Source organism: Muscardinus avellanarius, assembly GCF_963383645.1.
Source record: "Muscardinus avellanarius genome assembly, chromosome: 10".
Classification (NCBI taxonomy): Eukaryota; Metazoa; Chordata; class Mammalia; order Rodentia; family Gliridae; genus Muscardinus; species Muscardinus avellanarius.
The window spans coordinates 88,927,291-88,943,011 of NC_137796.1; the positions used below are offsets into that span (position 1 = coordinate 88,927,291).

Here is a 15,721-nt window from a genome sequence, read left to right on the forward strand (position 1 = left end):
GTGACCTCATTCCCACTGCATGACCTCAGTCCTTCCCTTCTGCTGGATCTCCCAGGAGGCCAGAGGCCTAGCAGCAGCTGTGATTTGGGAAAGGAAAGGGAGGCCTGACCTTGGCCCAACCCTGGCTGGCCTTGATGGGGGACTGGGGACAGCTGACAGCCAGTCAGGTGGTCTAACGCAGGGGTCTCTGGTCTGCAGGTCGGGGGACTCCTGCCTGAAAGCCCCCCATCCACCCCACTCAGCCCACCCATTTTCCCTGTTTTATCCCACCGTGTCCTCAACTCCCATCCCAGCCTACTCTCCCCAAAGATATTGACCAAGCACTTTTGTACAATAAAGTTTAATCACAATTATAAAAATGTGGCGTTGGGTTTGCGCTATTAACATATGTACAATCCAGCCCAACAAGAAGGGCCCGCCCCAACCACCCTGGCCTGGCTGAGCCAAAGCCTCCAGACGACAGGGTGGGAGGGCAACCCACAGGGCTGGCAGGAACAGAAGACAAGGCAGGGTTCCAGGCACGGAGTCCCTAGGACTGGGGGCACAGGGCCCCCCCCAGGGGGAGAACATGGCCACTGCCCCCTAGAGGCCCCTAAACTGGGGACGGGTGCACGCAGGGCACAAGGGGAAGTCCCCATTAACACAAAGCAAGAGGCTGTGCAGCCCCCCAAGAACAGGATCTGTACAGGCCGGCACCCCAGGTTTCCACAGGAAACAGCTGCTGGCAGCTACAAAACATTTACAGCTTCTTCTTCGCAAAGAAAAAAAATTAGGGAGTGGGTGGGCAGGGGCGACAGGGGAGGCAGAAGCTGCCTTGTCAAGGGACTGAGGCTCCCTCACTGGGCTTGGGGCCCCCAACCCCACAGTGGAGATGGGGCATGTGGGCCCTGCTGAACCCACTAAGGCTGGGGGGGTGATGGGAGCTCAGGGCACCAAGGGGGAATAAATAGGGGGTGGGCACCATCCTGCCCCACCTCAGTTGAGGGAGCCGCGGCAGCTCTCAGTGCCGCACAGACATGGTATCTTGTTGTCCTCCAGGGGGAACTTGTAGTCATAGGTGATCTCCTCATCCACGCCGATGGGCTGCTTAGAGTAAATCACAATCTTCTTCTGCGACTCGATGGTGATCACCTTGGCGTAGCAGTTGGGCTGCAGGAGGGGAGGGCGGGCGGTGTGAGCTGTGGCCCCTACCCCCACCCCAGCCCTTGGGCAGGGCACCCAGCGCACCGTGCAGCAGTGGTTGATGAACCTCGCCAGGTTGCCGCACTTGGTAGCATCAATGATGGTGTCGTGGTCCACCCGGAACAGGTAGCTGCTGCCGATGCCCTCCTGCACGTAGCGCTTCTCCCGCATGTCGGCCACCATCTGGTAATATGGTAGATGATGGTCATGGACCTGCTCCCTCAACCTCCAGATGGACCAGGCATGATCCCACCGGCCCTGGACAATCTGCCAGCTATCACCTTGAGGTCCACACTGACTAGGCCAGACCTGCAATTCTGTCTCTAGCTCCCACTTAGCCCAGGGTACTGACTGTCCCTTGACTCTGCCTCCAGAAGCTCCTGTCTTCTGGCCACCCACCCTAACCTTCTGGCTTCCCTGGCTCCTCTGAGAGCATCAGCCTGGTCACTATGAAGCCCTGACACTGCTGTGAGGCCAGGACATTCCTATAATGACAGTGGCCCTTCATGAACTGATCCCTGTTCATCTCTTATTCCAGGACACTCCCTCCAAAACAGGGCCCTGTTGGTACAGCCGGCCTCTGCAGATGGCGGGTCATCCATTTCAGGACCTGTGCCAGGGGAGGAGGAGGAACAACTCTTTTATTTCCCAGCAAGTGGGACAATGAGCCCTCTGCACTCTCAGCTTGGATGAGCTCACTCTCTCCTCCAGCTTTAACTGCCAGCTAAGTAGTAGGGCCTCCTCCCAAAATCCCATCTCCAGCCAAAATCCACCTCAGTCAGGCTGCTGGGCGTCATCCCGAGATCCCTCGGCCCTGCAACCCTCGTGTCCAGATTGGAACTCATCTTGATCACATATCTGTTCCTTCCGTTCACCTGCATCTCGCTCGGGCCCGCCTCACCCACAGTGTCTAATGGCAGCACCCTGGGAAAGGGCCTCGGTCTCCACAGCCAACTACCTTGAACCCACAGATCAGTCTGGTCCAGGCCACCCTCACCTCGGCCTGGTGACAGGCCGCACTATCAGCTCAGACTAGTTTCCTTCCCAGCTCAGCACTCTCGCAGCAGGCACGCACTTGCTAACACGGCTCCCCAGCCGTGAGGAGTCTGGGCTCCACTGCCCCTAGTTTTTCCAATTATCCATACCAACCTCTTTGCCCTCCTAAGACTACCCTACCTCTGGGCCTTTGGAAGTGCTGGACCCAGAAGTTCATCACCTTTTAGCTCTTGACTTAAACATCACTGTGTCTGGAAGATCTTGGGTCCCTAAGGTACATGCTCCAATTGTCCCTGCCTCCCCAAACTTTCCCTTTAATACCAGACACCATCCATTACTATTACTGTCAATATTTCTCCTTCCTTAACGGCGGAGACAGTATCAACCCTGTTTCCTGCAGGACCACTAACATCGTTGAGGACTACCTAGTACTAATGAAGGACAGAGGAAGGACAGGTTTCACTGGCTAATTCTTAAGAGCTGGAAGAGTAAGGCTTTTTCCAGAGGGTCTGACACGACTCAGGCACAACCCGTGCTGTCTGGTGTCAGATCAGGAGCTGAGCCTGACACTGGGCGTGGAGCTTACCTGGCGGATGTTCTGACCCACGTATTCAATGACCATCTCATCAGCAGCAATGGGTTCCATGGCAAAGAGACCCCACTCATGGATCCGGCTCCGGCCAAATCGGAGCTTCTTCTTCCGGAACTGGGGGACAGAAGTAGCATGTAATGCTAGAAGCCTCCCATACCCTATCTTCTTGCCATTCCTTCAGACCTCCCAAGACGGAGGGTATCTAGGCCACCCACTCCACCTCCTGGGACCAGAGGCTCCCACCATGCGTGGCTTCTTCTCCTGGCCTGTCACTGAGCCTCCTCCCCTTCCAAGCCCTGCTCCTCACCTTGAGCTGATTTAGCTTTAACAGGTCACTATCCATGATGGCCGAGGTGCCAATGGCACTTAGCAGCCGCCTCTGCTCAGATCGGCGCTCCGAAAGCACACGGTTAGTCCCCTGTGAGGAGCAGGCCCAGGAGCGAGTGAGCCATGAGAGGAATGATCAGGGGGGCAGTGGGTCAGGGAGAGGGGAGGGCCCCACCTGCGTGTCTGCTCCTTCTAGCTGCCGTGCAGAGACGGGGCACACGTCTAGGTACTTATCCTTCTCCTTCTTGCTGATGGGGTAATAGCCTTCGCTGCGTGCTGAGCCGGTCTGGTGCTCTCGGGGCCCATCCTGGGGCCGCCGCTTGCGCTTTGGAGTACTCAGGTTGGTGAGTGCAGGGTGTTAAGGAAGAGAATGGGTCCCTTACTGGCCAGATCCCTGGGCCCACTCCAAATCCACCCGAGTCCCAGCCCAAGGAGAAGGCAGCTGGTCTGAGCTGGGGGGCATACTAGGTGTGAGGGGGCAGCAGAGAGAGGTCTCAGCCTCAAACCTCTACTGCCAGAAAAAATTTAGGAAGTAGCAAAGAAGCAAGAGGCAGGGAGGAAAGGTGGCTGGGCAGCCAGAAAGCCCTTGGCTGACCATGGCAGAGAGCTGAACAGACAGGAGAGCAATGCAGCACCAGGAGTGAGCCGAGGAAGGCAGTGCCCCGTGGGTATGAGCCCCGGGAAGGCTGCTCCACCCACGGGCCCGTGTCTTCCTATCTTGCGCAGACAGGCTGGCCTCTGTGGCTCAGGATATTTGTGTGATGGACCCAGTGGGTGTCATTAAGCCAGTCGGCACCGCTGGTCTGCTGCAGCAGCCGTTCATACGTGAGCCGCAGGTAGCTCATGTCTTCCAAGTCCAAGCCCGAGTTCCAAATGTCATACAGGATGGTCATCTGCTCAAACTCGCTGCGGGGCTCAAAGGAGGGTGGGGGTGGGGGTGGAGGTGGGAGCGGCGGCCGCCGGCGCCGGGCGTGGGAACGGAGGCTGCGCCGACGGACAGCCCCCTCCCCATCACTGCTGCTACTGCTGCTGCTGCTCTCCGAGGACTCGGACTCCTCCCCCTCCTCCTCCTCCTCCTCCTCCCCCTCCTCCGGCTGCTGCAGTTGTAGCTGCTGCTTTGGCTCCTCTGCCTCAGCCACCACCACCTCAGGGGCCTCTAGCACTTCATCCACTGGAGAGCTGAAGAGGGCGGCAGGGGCAGGAACGGGCTCCGGAGGCCGAGGGGCCGGCATGGTGGGTGTGGGCTTGACAGCCAGGGCATAGTTGTGCTCCAGAAGGATGTGGCTGAGCAGAGGGCTGGGGCGGTCTGCCTCATCCGAGGTCTCTGTCGCCTCTGAGTCGTCGCCAGCAGGCAGGGCGGCCAGCCCGCGCCGGGCCGGGGTCAGGGCCAGGTCGGCCAGTACTGCCAGGTCTACCTCTGTCCCTGGCTCAGCCTCTTCGTCCTCGGTGGAGCGACCTCGGCCTCCGCCCCGGCTCCGACTCCCTCGGGACACCTCCTCGGGCCAGCTCTTGACCAGAGATGCATGGTCCAGGGGCAGGTTGCGTATGGTCCGCTCCATGCCCCGGGGGACTTTGCGAGAGACTGGGGCAGGAGACCTGGCCTGCGGCGGGGCAGCTGGGGGAGGCTCTGGGGCGGGCACCTCCTCCACAGCAGAGAAGGAGACGGTTTTCCGGCGTTTCTTGGGTGGAGGCAGAAGGGGGATAGGAGAAGAGGGGCGCTCATCAGGGCGGGGAATAGGGGCCGGAGGTCCAGCCGGTGGCTCTGGGGGAGGCTGGGGCACACTGGGAGGTGGTTCCTCAGTGGGTCCTGAGGAAGGAAGCACATCAGGAAAGAAAGAAGGGTCAGCTTCCAAGCCCAACTTCATTAGAGTTGTTAGAGGAAGAAACCTGGGCTGCCTCATTCAATAGGCTTGCTCACTCTCTCCTTGTGTCTGCCCAGCAAACTCAGGAAGATACTCCTGCTCGCCCAGGGGACACACGGCCTGCCTCTCACTCCCAAGCTGTCCTCAGCACCACAGGCTCCTTGATAGGATGGAGTTTTTCACCTGCTCCTTCACCTGGTCAACAAATACATACTGAGCCCCAACTATGTCAACTATGAGGGAAATTTTTTTTTTTTTTTTTTTTTTTGGTGGTACTGGGGTTCCCAGAAGCCCTTCTACCTCCGGGCTACACTCGCAGACCTATTTTTACATTTATTTGGAAACAGGGTCTCCTAAGCCAGCGTGCGCGGCTGGCTTTGAACCTGCACGATCCTCCTGTCTCTGCCTCCCAAGCGCAGGGATTACAAGTGTGCACCACCATGCCCGGTGAGGAAAAATTTTTGAACAGAGATATTTTTTTAATTTTTGCAGTACTGCGGATGGAACCCAGGAGGAACATTCTACCTCCGAACTACACCCTCAGTCCTATTTTTTATTTTGAAACAGGGTCTCACTGAGTTCCATAGGGCCTAAGTAGTAGCTGAGGCTGTCCTCAAACTGCGATCCTCCCATCTCAGCCTCCCAAATGCTGGGATTACAAGCGTGCACCACCACAACCGGCTGAACAAAGACATTTGCAATGTCAACACAAGAGCTTTTAGTCCTACAATTACACAGATCAAATGCATAGCCAAGCTGGAAGACTTGAGAGGAAAGGGCTCCCCAAAAGCATCTGGATTCCAGCCTTTTTACCAAGACCTGTGGTGACAGAAACTTCCAACAACTAGGCACAGAGCAAGACAACTTTGTCAGCTGCATACTATTAGAATCTGATTAGCCAGATCTGAACATTAATACCCATGATTCCAAATACAAACAATATGCCTTGGTTTAGAAAGACAAATAAGATAAAGTAAGAAGATGAATTTCAAGCCATCAGGCTATGGTGGCACACGCCTGAATTCCAGTACTTGGGAGGCTGAGACAGGAGGATCATTGGTTTAAAACCACCCTTAGCGTCTTAAGTGAGACCATTTCCAAATAAAAGATAAAATAGGGATGGGGCTGTAGCTCAGAGGTAGAACACCTCTAGGTTCAATCCCCAGCACAACTAAAAAAAAAAAAAAAAAAGAAGCTGTGTCACTGTATTAAAATATTTAAGCCAGGTGTGGTGCTGCACGATTGTAATCCCAGTACTTGGGAGGCTAAGACAGAAAGATCACAGGTTCATAGTCAGCCTCAGCAACTGAGGCCCTCTGCAACTTACTGAGACCGCTTCAAAATAGCTAGCTGTGCATGGTGGCGCACACTTGTAACCCCAGCATTCGGGAGGGTGAGACCAGAGGATCTCGGCTCGCGGACAGCCTCAGCTATTTAGTGAGGTCCTCTGCAACTTAGTGAGACCCTGTTTCAAAATAAAGAATAAAGCCGGGCATGGTGGCGCATGCTTGTAATCCCCGCGCTTGGGAGGTTGAGACAGGAGGATCGCACAGGTTCAAAGCCAGCCTCAGCTACTTAGTGAGGCTCTCAGCAACTTAGTGAGACCCTGTTTCCAAATAAAATATAAAATAGGTCTGAGAGCATAGCCTGGAGGTAGAAAGCCTCTGGGTTCCACCCCCAGTACCACCAAAAAAAAAAAAAAATAATAATAATAAATAAATAAAAATAAAACATTAGAAAATAAAGAATAAAAAATAAGGTAAGGGGTGTAGCTTGGAGGTCAAATGCCCCTGGGTTCCATCCCCAGACCCGCAAAAATAAATAAATAAATAAATAAAATAGGGTTAGTGTGTAGCTCAGAGGCAGAAGGCCCCTGAGTTTAATCCCCAGTATCACAGAAAAAACAACAAAAGCAAAAAACTTTATCTTCCTCTCCACCTACCCAGGCAGAACTGGGGAGTTGCCCTAGTGGAGAAGGGGCAGGAGAAAGTCTCCATTAAAGACACAGATCAGAAGGAAGATTAGGGGGAGATGATGTCTTTGGAGGTGCTGATTTGTCTTCTGCTCACTCAGGACAGGGAGCATGCCCCCCTCCCCCCTTCCATGGACACAGCCTGTAGCCCCAGCTCAAGGTCAACACCTTTCTGGAGCCCTGCCTCGCCCCCTCAGACCCTGGGAACATCTTCCTTACAAAAGCAGAGGGCTAGCACTTCTATTTGCTGCAGCTAGTACAGTGTACCTCACAACAATCTAGTGGGCCTTCTGACAGAGGCTAATTCATGGCACTCCACAACCTACTGCCCTAAAAAGCGGGTACTTTATTAACCCCATCTTACAGATAAGAAAAATGAGGCACAGAGAAATTAATAACCTGCTCAAGGTCACACACTTGGCAAGTGACAGAAAGACTCTGCCCAGGCAGTCTGAGTTGAGTTCATGCTAATTTTTTGGGGGGGTCCTGGAGAGTGAACCCAGAGGCCTTAATACTACGGAGCTATATCTCAGCCCCCCTTTTTTGGGGGGAGTAGTACTGGGGGTGGAACCTAGGGGCTTTCTACCTCCAGGTTATACTCCCAGACCTATTTTATATTTTATTTGGAAACAGGGTCTCACTAAGTTGCTGAGAGCCTCACTAAGTAGCTGAGGCTGGCTTCGAACCTGTGTGATCCTCCTGTCTCAGCCTCCCAAGCGCGGGGATTACAAGCGTGCGCCACCACAACCCAGCTCTCAGCCCTTTTTTATTTGGAAAGAGGATCTAAGTTACTGTGCACTGACCTCAAACCTGAGAGCTTCCCGTCTCAGCCTCCTAAGCACTGAGATTACAGGCATGTGCCATTGCACCTGGCTCAGTTCATGCTGTTAACTGCTATCTGAGGCTGCTCTGAATACCTCTGGACTCAGAAGCTTCCCATCTGGCTCTACCACTCACAGAACTAAAGGACAGTCAGCACCAGGCCTGGCCCAAACAGGCCGTGATCAACCTATGTCTACGGCCCCACCCGATGCTCCTCAATCAGAGGGCCTGAGCAAGGCCCGCTCTGAGGCTCTGGATACTATCTGAGGTCTTGCCAGTGGTAGCCCACACTAGCCCAGGTCCTTGCCCCAGGTCCTCTAGTTTCTGAGTCCTCTCAGCTCTTCTCCCTTTCGCCATGCTGGGGCAGCTATCCCAACTGAGCCATCCTCTAATTCAGCCCATTGTATTTTCCAGAAGCCTGGGTGTTAAGGAGAATAAATCCTCCTCCCAGCTCAAATTCTTCATATAAATTTTTCTTTGCTCTCTCACCTAATGACATCCTTTTCATTTAGGAGACAAGTTTTAGGATACCTGTCTACTCAATGCAATTCCCATCTTTCTCTGAAAATTGCTCTCCTGATTCCCTCAGCCCCATAGAGCGAGGTCCTAAAGCCAGGTTCTACCTACAAAGGGATCCACCCTTTGTCTCCCAGGGCATTACTGACACCACTAACATAGTTCCCTGACCCAAGCCAGTCCAGTTAGAAACTTCTCTGAAGCCGGGTGTGGTGGTGCACACTTGTAATCCCAGTGCTTGGGAGGCTGAGACAGGAGGATCACACAGGTGCACAGGTTGGAAGCCAGCCTCAGCTACTTAGTGAGGCTCTCAGGAACTTAGTGAGATCTTGTTTGCAAATAAAATATAAAACAGGTCTGAGAGTAGAGCCCAGAGGTAGAAAAAACCCTGGGTTCCACCCCTAGTACCACAAAAAAAAAAAAAAAAAAAAAAAGAAACTTCACTGAGAAGCTGGGCGTGGTGACACATGCTTCTAATCATAGTACTCGGGAGGCTGAGACAGGAGGATTGCAGGTTCATGGCCAGCCTCAGCTACTTAGTGAGGTTCTCCCCAACTTAGTGAGACCCTGTTTCAAAATAAAGAATAAAAAATACAGGGGTGGGTATGCAGCTTGGAGGTAGAATGCCCCTGGTAGGACACCTTCCACACCTCCATGGGCTCATGCCTCTCCCACCTCCACCCTGGATGCAACTAACTGCCTTTTCCACAGACCCCAGCCTCAGCAGGGCTCTGTGCTGCTGGCCAGAGCACTTCTACCCTTGTTCCCCGCCCCTCACTTTTCCAGGCAGGCTCCTCCTCTAGCTGTCCCTCCTGTTCCTGCTGCGTGACCATCGCAACTCAAAGCCTCCCTGCTCATGAATACATGAGATTTAGAGGCCTTCCCCAGGAATGTTCCTTCAGCAAGAACCTTTCCTTCTTCTGGTCCACCCATCCTTGAGTACAGGAACAAGCCCAAGTCTCACCCAATTTGTAAAGCAAAACCCTCCACCAACCCTCATTTTCTTTTTGTTGTCTCTCCAATCTCTGAGCATGTTCCTGCATCTCACTAAGCCTCAGAATCCTCAAAAGTAAAATGGAAAAAACAGGAATATTTTGCCAGACTGAATTAGAAAAGGAATGTTCAACATACTATGCCTAGAGGTTGGAATACAAAAATACTCATTAAGCCGGGCGTGGTGGCGCACGCTTGTAATCCCCGCGCTTGGGAGGCGGAGACAGGAGGATCGCTCAGGTTCGAAGCCAGCCGTGCGCACTGGCTTAGGAGACCCTGTTTCCAAATAAAAATGTAAAAATAGGTCTGGGAGTGTAGCCCGGAGGTAGAAGGGCTTCCAGGAACCCCAGTACCACCAAAACAACAACAACAACAACAACAACAAAAAACACTCATTAAAAGTTAGTTAAGATGCCGGGCGTGGTGGTGCATGCTTAGAATCCCAGCGCTTGGGAGGCTGAGACGGGAGGACCGCAAAGGTTCAAAGCCAGCATCAGCTACTTAGTGAGGCTCTCAGCAACTTAGTGAGTCCCTGTTTCCAAATAAATTATAAAATAGGGCTGAGGGTATAACTCGGAGGTAGAAAAGCCTCTGGGTTCTACCCCCAGTACCACAAGAAAAAAAAAAAAAAGTTAGCTAAGAAACCAGGCATGGTGGTGCACACTTATAATCCCAGCATTCAGCAGGCTGAGACTGAAGGATTGTGGTTAGCAGACAGGACAGCCTCAGCTGCTTAACGAGGCCCTTCACAACTCAATGAAACCCTGTTTCAAAAGTAAAAGAGACTTAGCCGGGCGTGGTGGTGCATGCTTGTAATCCTTGTGTTTGGGAGGCTGAGACAGGAGGATCGCACAGGTTCGAAACCAGCCTCAGCTACTTAGTGAGACCCTGTTTCCAAATAAAATATAAAATAGGTCTGGGAGTATAGCCCGGAGGTAGAAAGCCTCTGGGTTCCACCCCTAGTACCACCAAATAAAATAAAAAATAAAAATAAATAAAAATAAAAAAGACTTAAAAAATAGGGCTAGGGGTATAGGTCGGAGGTACAATATCCTTGGGTTCCATCTCCAGTAACACACACACACACACAAAAAAAAAGTTAGCTAGCTGGATGTGGTGGCGCACACTTATAATCCTCATGCTTGGAAGGCAGAGACAGGAGGATCGTGCAGGTTCGAAGCCGCCTTGCTGGCTTAAGAGACCCTGTTTCCAAATAAAATATAAAATAGGTCTGGGAGTGTAGCCTGGAGGTAGAAGGGTTCCATCCCCAGTACCACCGAAAATAAATAAATAAATAAATAAATAAATAAATAAATAAAAAGTTAGCTAAGAGCCAGGCATGGGGGTGCATGCTTGTAATCCTAGTATTTGGGAGACTATAACTGGAGGATCATAGGTTCAAGGTTAGCCTCAGCAATTTAGTGAAGCTTTCAGCAATCTAGTGAGACTGTTTCCAAAAAGAAATAAAACTGGTAGGGGAATGTAGCTCAGAGTTAGAATGCCTCTAGGTTCAATTCCCAATACCACACACACTAGAAAAAAGTTAAGAAGCTGGGTATGGTTACACACGCTTGTGATCCCAGTACTTGGGAGACTGTGAAAGGAGGATCACAGGTTTGTGGACAGCCGCAGCAACTAAGTGAGGCCCTCCGCAACTTAGTGAGACTCTGTATTTCTTTTCTTTTCTTTTTTTTGGGTGGTACTGGGGTTCCTGGAAACCCTTCTACCTCTGGGCTACACTCCCAGACCCATCTTATACTTTTTTATTTGGAAACAGTGTCTCTTAAGCCAGCACAGCTGGCTTCAAACATGCACTATCCTCCTGTCTCTGCCTCCCAAGTGCGGGGATTACAAGCGTGTGCCACCACGCCCGGCTACTCTATTTCAAAATAAAGAATTGCAAATGGGGCTGGGGTGTAACTCAGAGACAGAATCCCCCTTTGTTCCATTTCTAGTACTGCAAAAATAAAATTAAATTAAAAAGTTAGTTAAGAGAGGGCATAGTGGTGCATGCTTGTAATCCCAGTACTTGGGAGGCTGAGATAGGAGAATCACAGGTTTGAGGCCAGCCTCAGCAACTTATTGAGGCCTCAGCGATTTAGTGAGACCCTATTTCAAAATATAAAGTCGGGCTAGGGGTATGACTCAAAGGCAGAATGCCCCTGTGTACCCACACACATACAAATTAGCTAAGAAGCTGGGCACGGTGGTACATGCTTGTAATCTTAGTACTTGGGACACTGAGACAGGAAGATCACAGGTTCCAAACCAGTCTCAGCAATTACGCAAGACTTTCACCAACTTAGTGATACCCTGTTTCCAAATAAAAAATAAAATATGGCTGCAGGATATAGCTCAGAGGTAGAATGTCTCTGGGTTCAATTCCTAGCACCACAATAAAATGAAATAAATAAAAAGGGGTAGGAATGAGCTGGGTATGTCTTATGCCTATAATCCCAGTACTTGAGAGGTAGAGACAGCAGGATTACAAGTTCGAGGCCAGCCTCAACAACTTAGCAAGACCCTGTTTCAAAATAAACAATAAAGCCAGGCGTGGTAGTGCAGGCTTGTAATCCCAGTACCTGGAAAGCTGAGACAGGAGGATCATAGGTTCAAGGACAGCTTCAGCAAATAGTGAGACTCTCATCAACCTAGTGACACCCTGTTTCAAAATAAAAATAAAAATAGGGCTGGGGTTGTAGCTTGGAGTTGAATGCCCCTTGGTTCAATCCCTAGTGCCAATAAACACACTAAAACAAACAAACAAACAAACAAAAAAAAAAAACAGTAAAAAGAGCTTGGGGCATAGCTTGGAGGTAGAATGCCCTAGTTTCAATCCCCAGTACAAAAAAAAAAGTTGAACTGGGCACGTTGGTGCATGTTTGTAATCCCAGAATTTGGTAGTCTGAGACAGGAGGATTACCATGGACAGCCTCAGCTACTTAGTGAGGCCTTTTGCAACTTGGTGAGACCCTGTTTCAAAATAAAGGATGAAAAATAAAAATAAAAAAATAGCTAATATCATTACAGCCCTTCAATTCTCTCTTCTCAGGAAGAGTAGCCTGCCCTTCCAGAAGACTGGCTATCTTTGTCACCTTCCCTTATTCCCCAATACTCAGCCTTGGCTTCAGTCTGAATAACTAAACTGAAATTGATAAGGTCACCAATGATCTGTTAGATACAATAGTTTCTCTTATGGCCTGATAATATGAATTCCTTTTTTTTTTTTTTTTTTTTAAGTGGGTACTGGGGATTGAATCCAGGGCAGTGTACTGAACTACACCCTCAGACTTATTTATTTATTTATTTAATTTTTGTGGTGCTGGAGATGAAATCTGGGGCCTTCTACCTCCAGGCTACATTCCCAGACCTATTTTATATTTTATTTGGAAACAGGGTCTCACTAAGTTGCTGAGAGCCTTACTAAATAGCTGAGGCTGGCTTTGAACCTGCGTGATCCTCCTATCTCAGCCTCCCAAACACTGGGATTAAAAGTGTGTGCCAAGCCAGGCAGATTTGAAGCTAGCCGCGCTGGCTTAAGAGACCCTGTTTCCAAAAATAAAATAGGTCTGGGAGTGTAGCCCGGAGGTAGAAGGGAACCCCAGTACCACCAAAAGAAAAAAACCACACACACACACAAAAACAAACAAAAAAAACCAAAGCATATGCCACCACACCTGGCTTATTTTTTATTTTGAAAAAGGGTCTCACTAAGTTTCTAAGGCTGGCCTCAAACCTGGGATCCTCTTGTCTCAGCTTCCCAAGTACTGGGATTATAGGTATGCGCCACTGTGGCTGGTTAGTTTTCTTCTTAATCTGCATTCAATTTCCTGGTAAGTAGTTTATTTTGTTTTATGGTGTTGAGAATTTAACTCAGGGGTGTTTTATCTCCAAGCTACACCTCTAGTCCTATGTATGTATGTATGTATGTATGTATGTATGTATGTATTTTTTGTGGGTCTAGGGATGGAACCTAGGGGCATTTGACCTCTGAGCTACACCCCCTGCATTTTTCATTTTTATTTTGAGACAGGACCTCACTAAGTAACTGAGGCTGTCTGTGAACCATGATCCTATAGTCTCAGCCTCCCAAATGCTAGGATTACAAACATGCACCACCATGCTGGGCTCCCAGTTCAATTTAAAAAAAATTTTTTGTGTGTGCCTTACTGGGAATTGAACCCAGGGACATTCTACCTCCAAGCTACACCTCCCAGCCATATTTTATTCTTTGAGACAAGTCTCACTAAGTTGTGGAGGGCCTCACAAGTTGCTGAGGCTGGACATGAACCTGCAATCCTCCTGTCTCAGCCTCCCAAATACAGGGATTACAAGTGTGTGTCACCAAGCCTGGCTTTCCTGATTCTTTAATTTTTTTTTTTTTTTCGGTACTGGGGATGGAACCCAGGAGTATTATACCTCTGAAATGCAGATGTGGCCACATTCCTTGCATTCTTCCTGTCCTAGAGAATGGAAGGCTACTAAAATGGATCCAGAACTCCCTGCGGCTTCACAGGCCCTTCTGCTAGCTGGGGAGTATTTGAAGTTCGGGAGAGGTTCCACTCTTCATCTTGTGGGGTCTAGACTGAAGCAGTGAATGCCAGTCTAGATCTGCTTGCGGTTACTGCCCATCGTGTACCATAGATTTTCAGTAACATACAAGTGGGAGATCCCTGGAAGGCCATGTGTATCTTTGAAGTATATCTGGAAAACTAAACTTATCTGATTCCAAAGATGGGGAACATGGAAGTCCCAGAAACCACCCTAGTTCACCTTACTTACTGCATAGCCTCTCAACAGTTGCCCTGCATCACTCTGACCCCTCTCCAAGCCCTCTCTGTGCCGCATCTTTTCAATACATAAATCTGATCATGACACATCTCTAAGAGCCTTCTACTGCTCTCAAGATAAAGACCAAATTCCTGCCATGGCCTATATACTTTCCATAGCCTAGTCTTTGCCAGCTCCTCAAATTTTAGCCACCCCACTGCTACTCACTTTTGTCCCCCCAGATTTTCTTCTGGGACTTTCAACTGGCTGTTTCCTCTGCCTTCTGGCCTGTGTACCTCAAATCTCTCCTGCCTGCCTGCTTTGCCTGGTTTTAGTTCACAGGACTACAGACACACAGATTGGGATTAACCTGTACTTGTCCTTCATGGTGCCCATTACAGTTTAGAATTAAGGTTTTTTTTTTTTTTTTTTTTTTGGTGGTACTGGGGTTCCTGGAAGCCCTTCTACCTCTGGGCTACGCTCCCAGACCTATTTTTATACTTTTTTTATTTGGAAACAAGGTCTCTTAAGCCAGCACGGCTGGCTTCGAACCTGCACGATCCTCCTGTCTCTGCTTCCCAAGCGTGGGGATTACAAGCGTGCGCCACCATGCCCGGCAGAATCAAGGTTTTCTAATGTATCTATTTTTTTTTTGGGGGGGGGAAGCAGGTCTGGAGATGGAACCCAGAGGCATTTGACCTCCGAGCTATACCCCCTACCCAATTTTTTTTTTTGCGGGTCTGGGGATGGAACCCAGGGGCATTCAACCTTCAAGCTACAGCCTCTGCCCTATTTCTTCTTCTTTATTTTGAAACCGGGTCTCACTGAGTTGCAGAGGGCCTCACTAAGTAGCTGAGGCTGTCCGCGAACCGTGACCCTCTGGTCTCAGCCTCCTGAATGTTGGATTCCAATATTTTATTCTTAATTTTTTTTTTTTTTTTTTTTTTTTTTTGCGGGTCTGGGATGGAACCCAGGGGCATTTGACCTCCGAGCTATACCCCCTGCCCTATTTTTTTATTATTTTTTTGAAACCGGGTCTCACTGAGTTGCAGAGGGCCTCACTAAGTAGCTGAGGCTGTCCGCGAACCGTGATCCTCCAGGTCTCAGCCTCCCAAATGCTGGGATTACAAGCGTGCGCCACCACGCCCGGCTTTATTCTTAATTTTGAAATAGGGTCTCACTGAGTTGCGGAGGGCCTAAGTAGCTGAGGCTGTCCGCGAACTGCCATCCTCCACACCCCCAGCCCTATTTTTTATTCTTGATTTTGAAACAGGCTCTCACTGAGTTGCAAAGGGCCTAACTAAGTAGCTGAAGCTGTTCACAAACCTGTCTCAGCCTCCCAAATGCTAGGATTACAAGCATGTGCTACCACGCCTGGCTTAAATTTTTTTATTATTATTTTTTTTGTGGGGGGGACACTGGGTTTTTGGTTTTTTGTTTTGGTTTTTAGAACTGGGTGGGGATTGAGCCCAGGGGCATTCCTCCTCTGAGCCATGCCCCCAGCTATATATTTTATTCTTTATTTTGAAACAATCTCACTAAATTGTGGAGGGCCTCACTAAGTAGCTGATTGTGGCTGCGATCCTCTTCTTTCAGCCTCCCAAGTACTGGGATTACATGTACATCACCACACCCGGCCTCATGTATATATATAATTTATCATGCTGTCGAAACTTTATTCAGGCAATA

At 49.9% G+C, this 15,721-nt stretch overlaps 1 protein-coding gene across 1 annotated transcript in view; it reads right to left on the bottom strand.

The window, feature by feature from the left end:
* Positions 1 to 975: 975 nt before the first annotated feature.
* SETD1A (SET domain containing 1A, histone lysine methyltransferase) overlaps positions 976 to 15,721 on the bottom strand; it is a gene marked incomplete at both ends in the record, with an annotated part of 37,061 nt that continues 22,315 nt past the window's right edge. Inside the window, 6 exons of the mRNA XM_080702109.1 lie at positions 976 to 1,149; positions 1,228 to 1,365; positions 2,765 to 2,884; positions 3,078 to 3,188; positions 3,273 to 3,445; positions 3,852 to 4,904. Of these exons, the coding sequence (XP_080558235.1) occupies positions 976 to 1,149; positions 1,228 to 1,365; positions 2,765 to 2,884; positions 3,078 to 3,188; positions 3,273 to 3,445; positions 3,852 to 4,904 (1,769 nt within the window). The remainder of the gene's footprint in view (positions 1,150 to 1,227; positions 1,366 to 2,764; positions 2,885 to 3,077; positions 3,189 to 3,272; positions 3,446 to 3,851; positions 4,905 to 15,721) is intronic.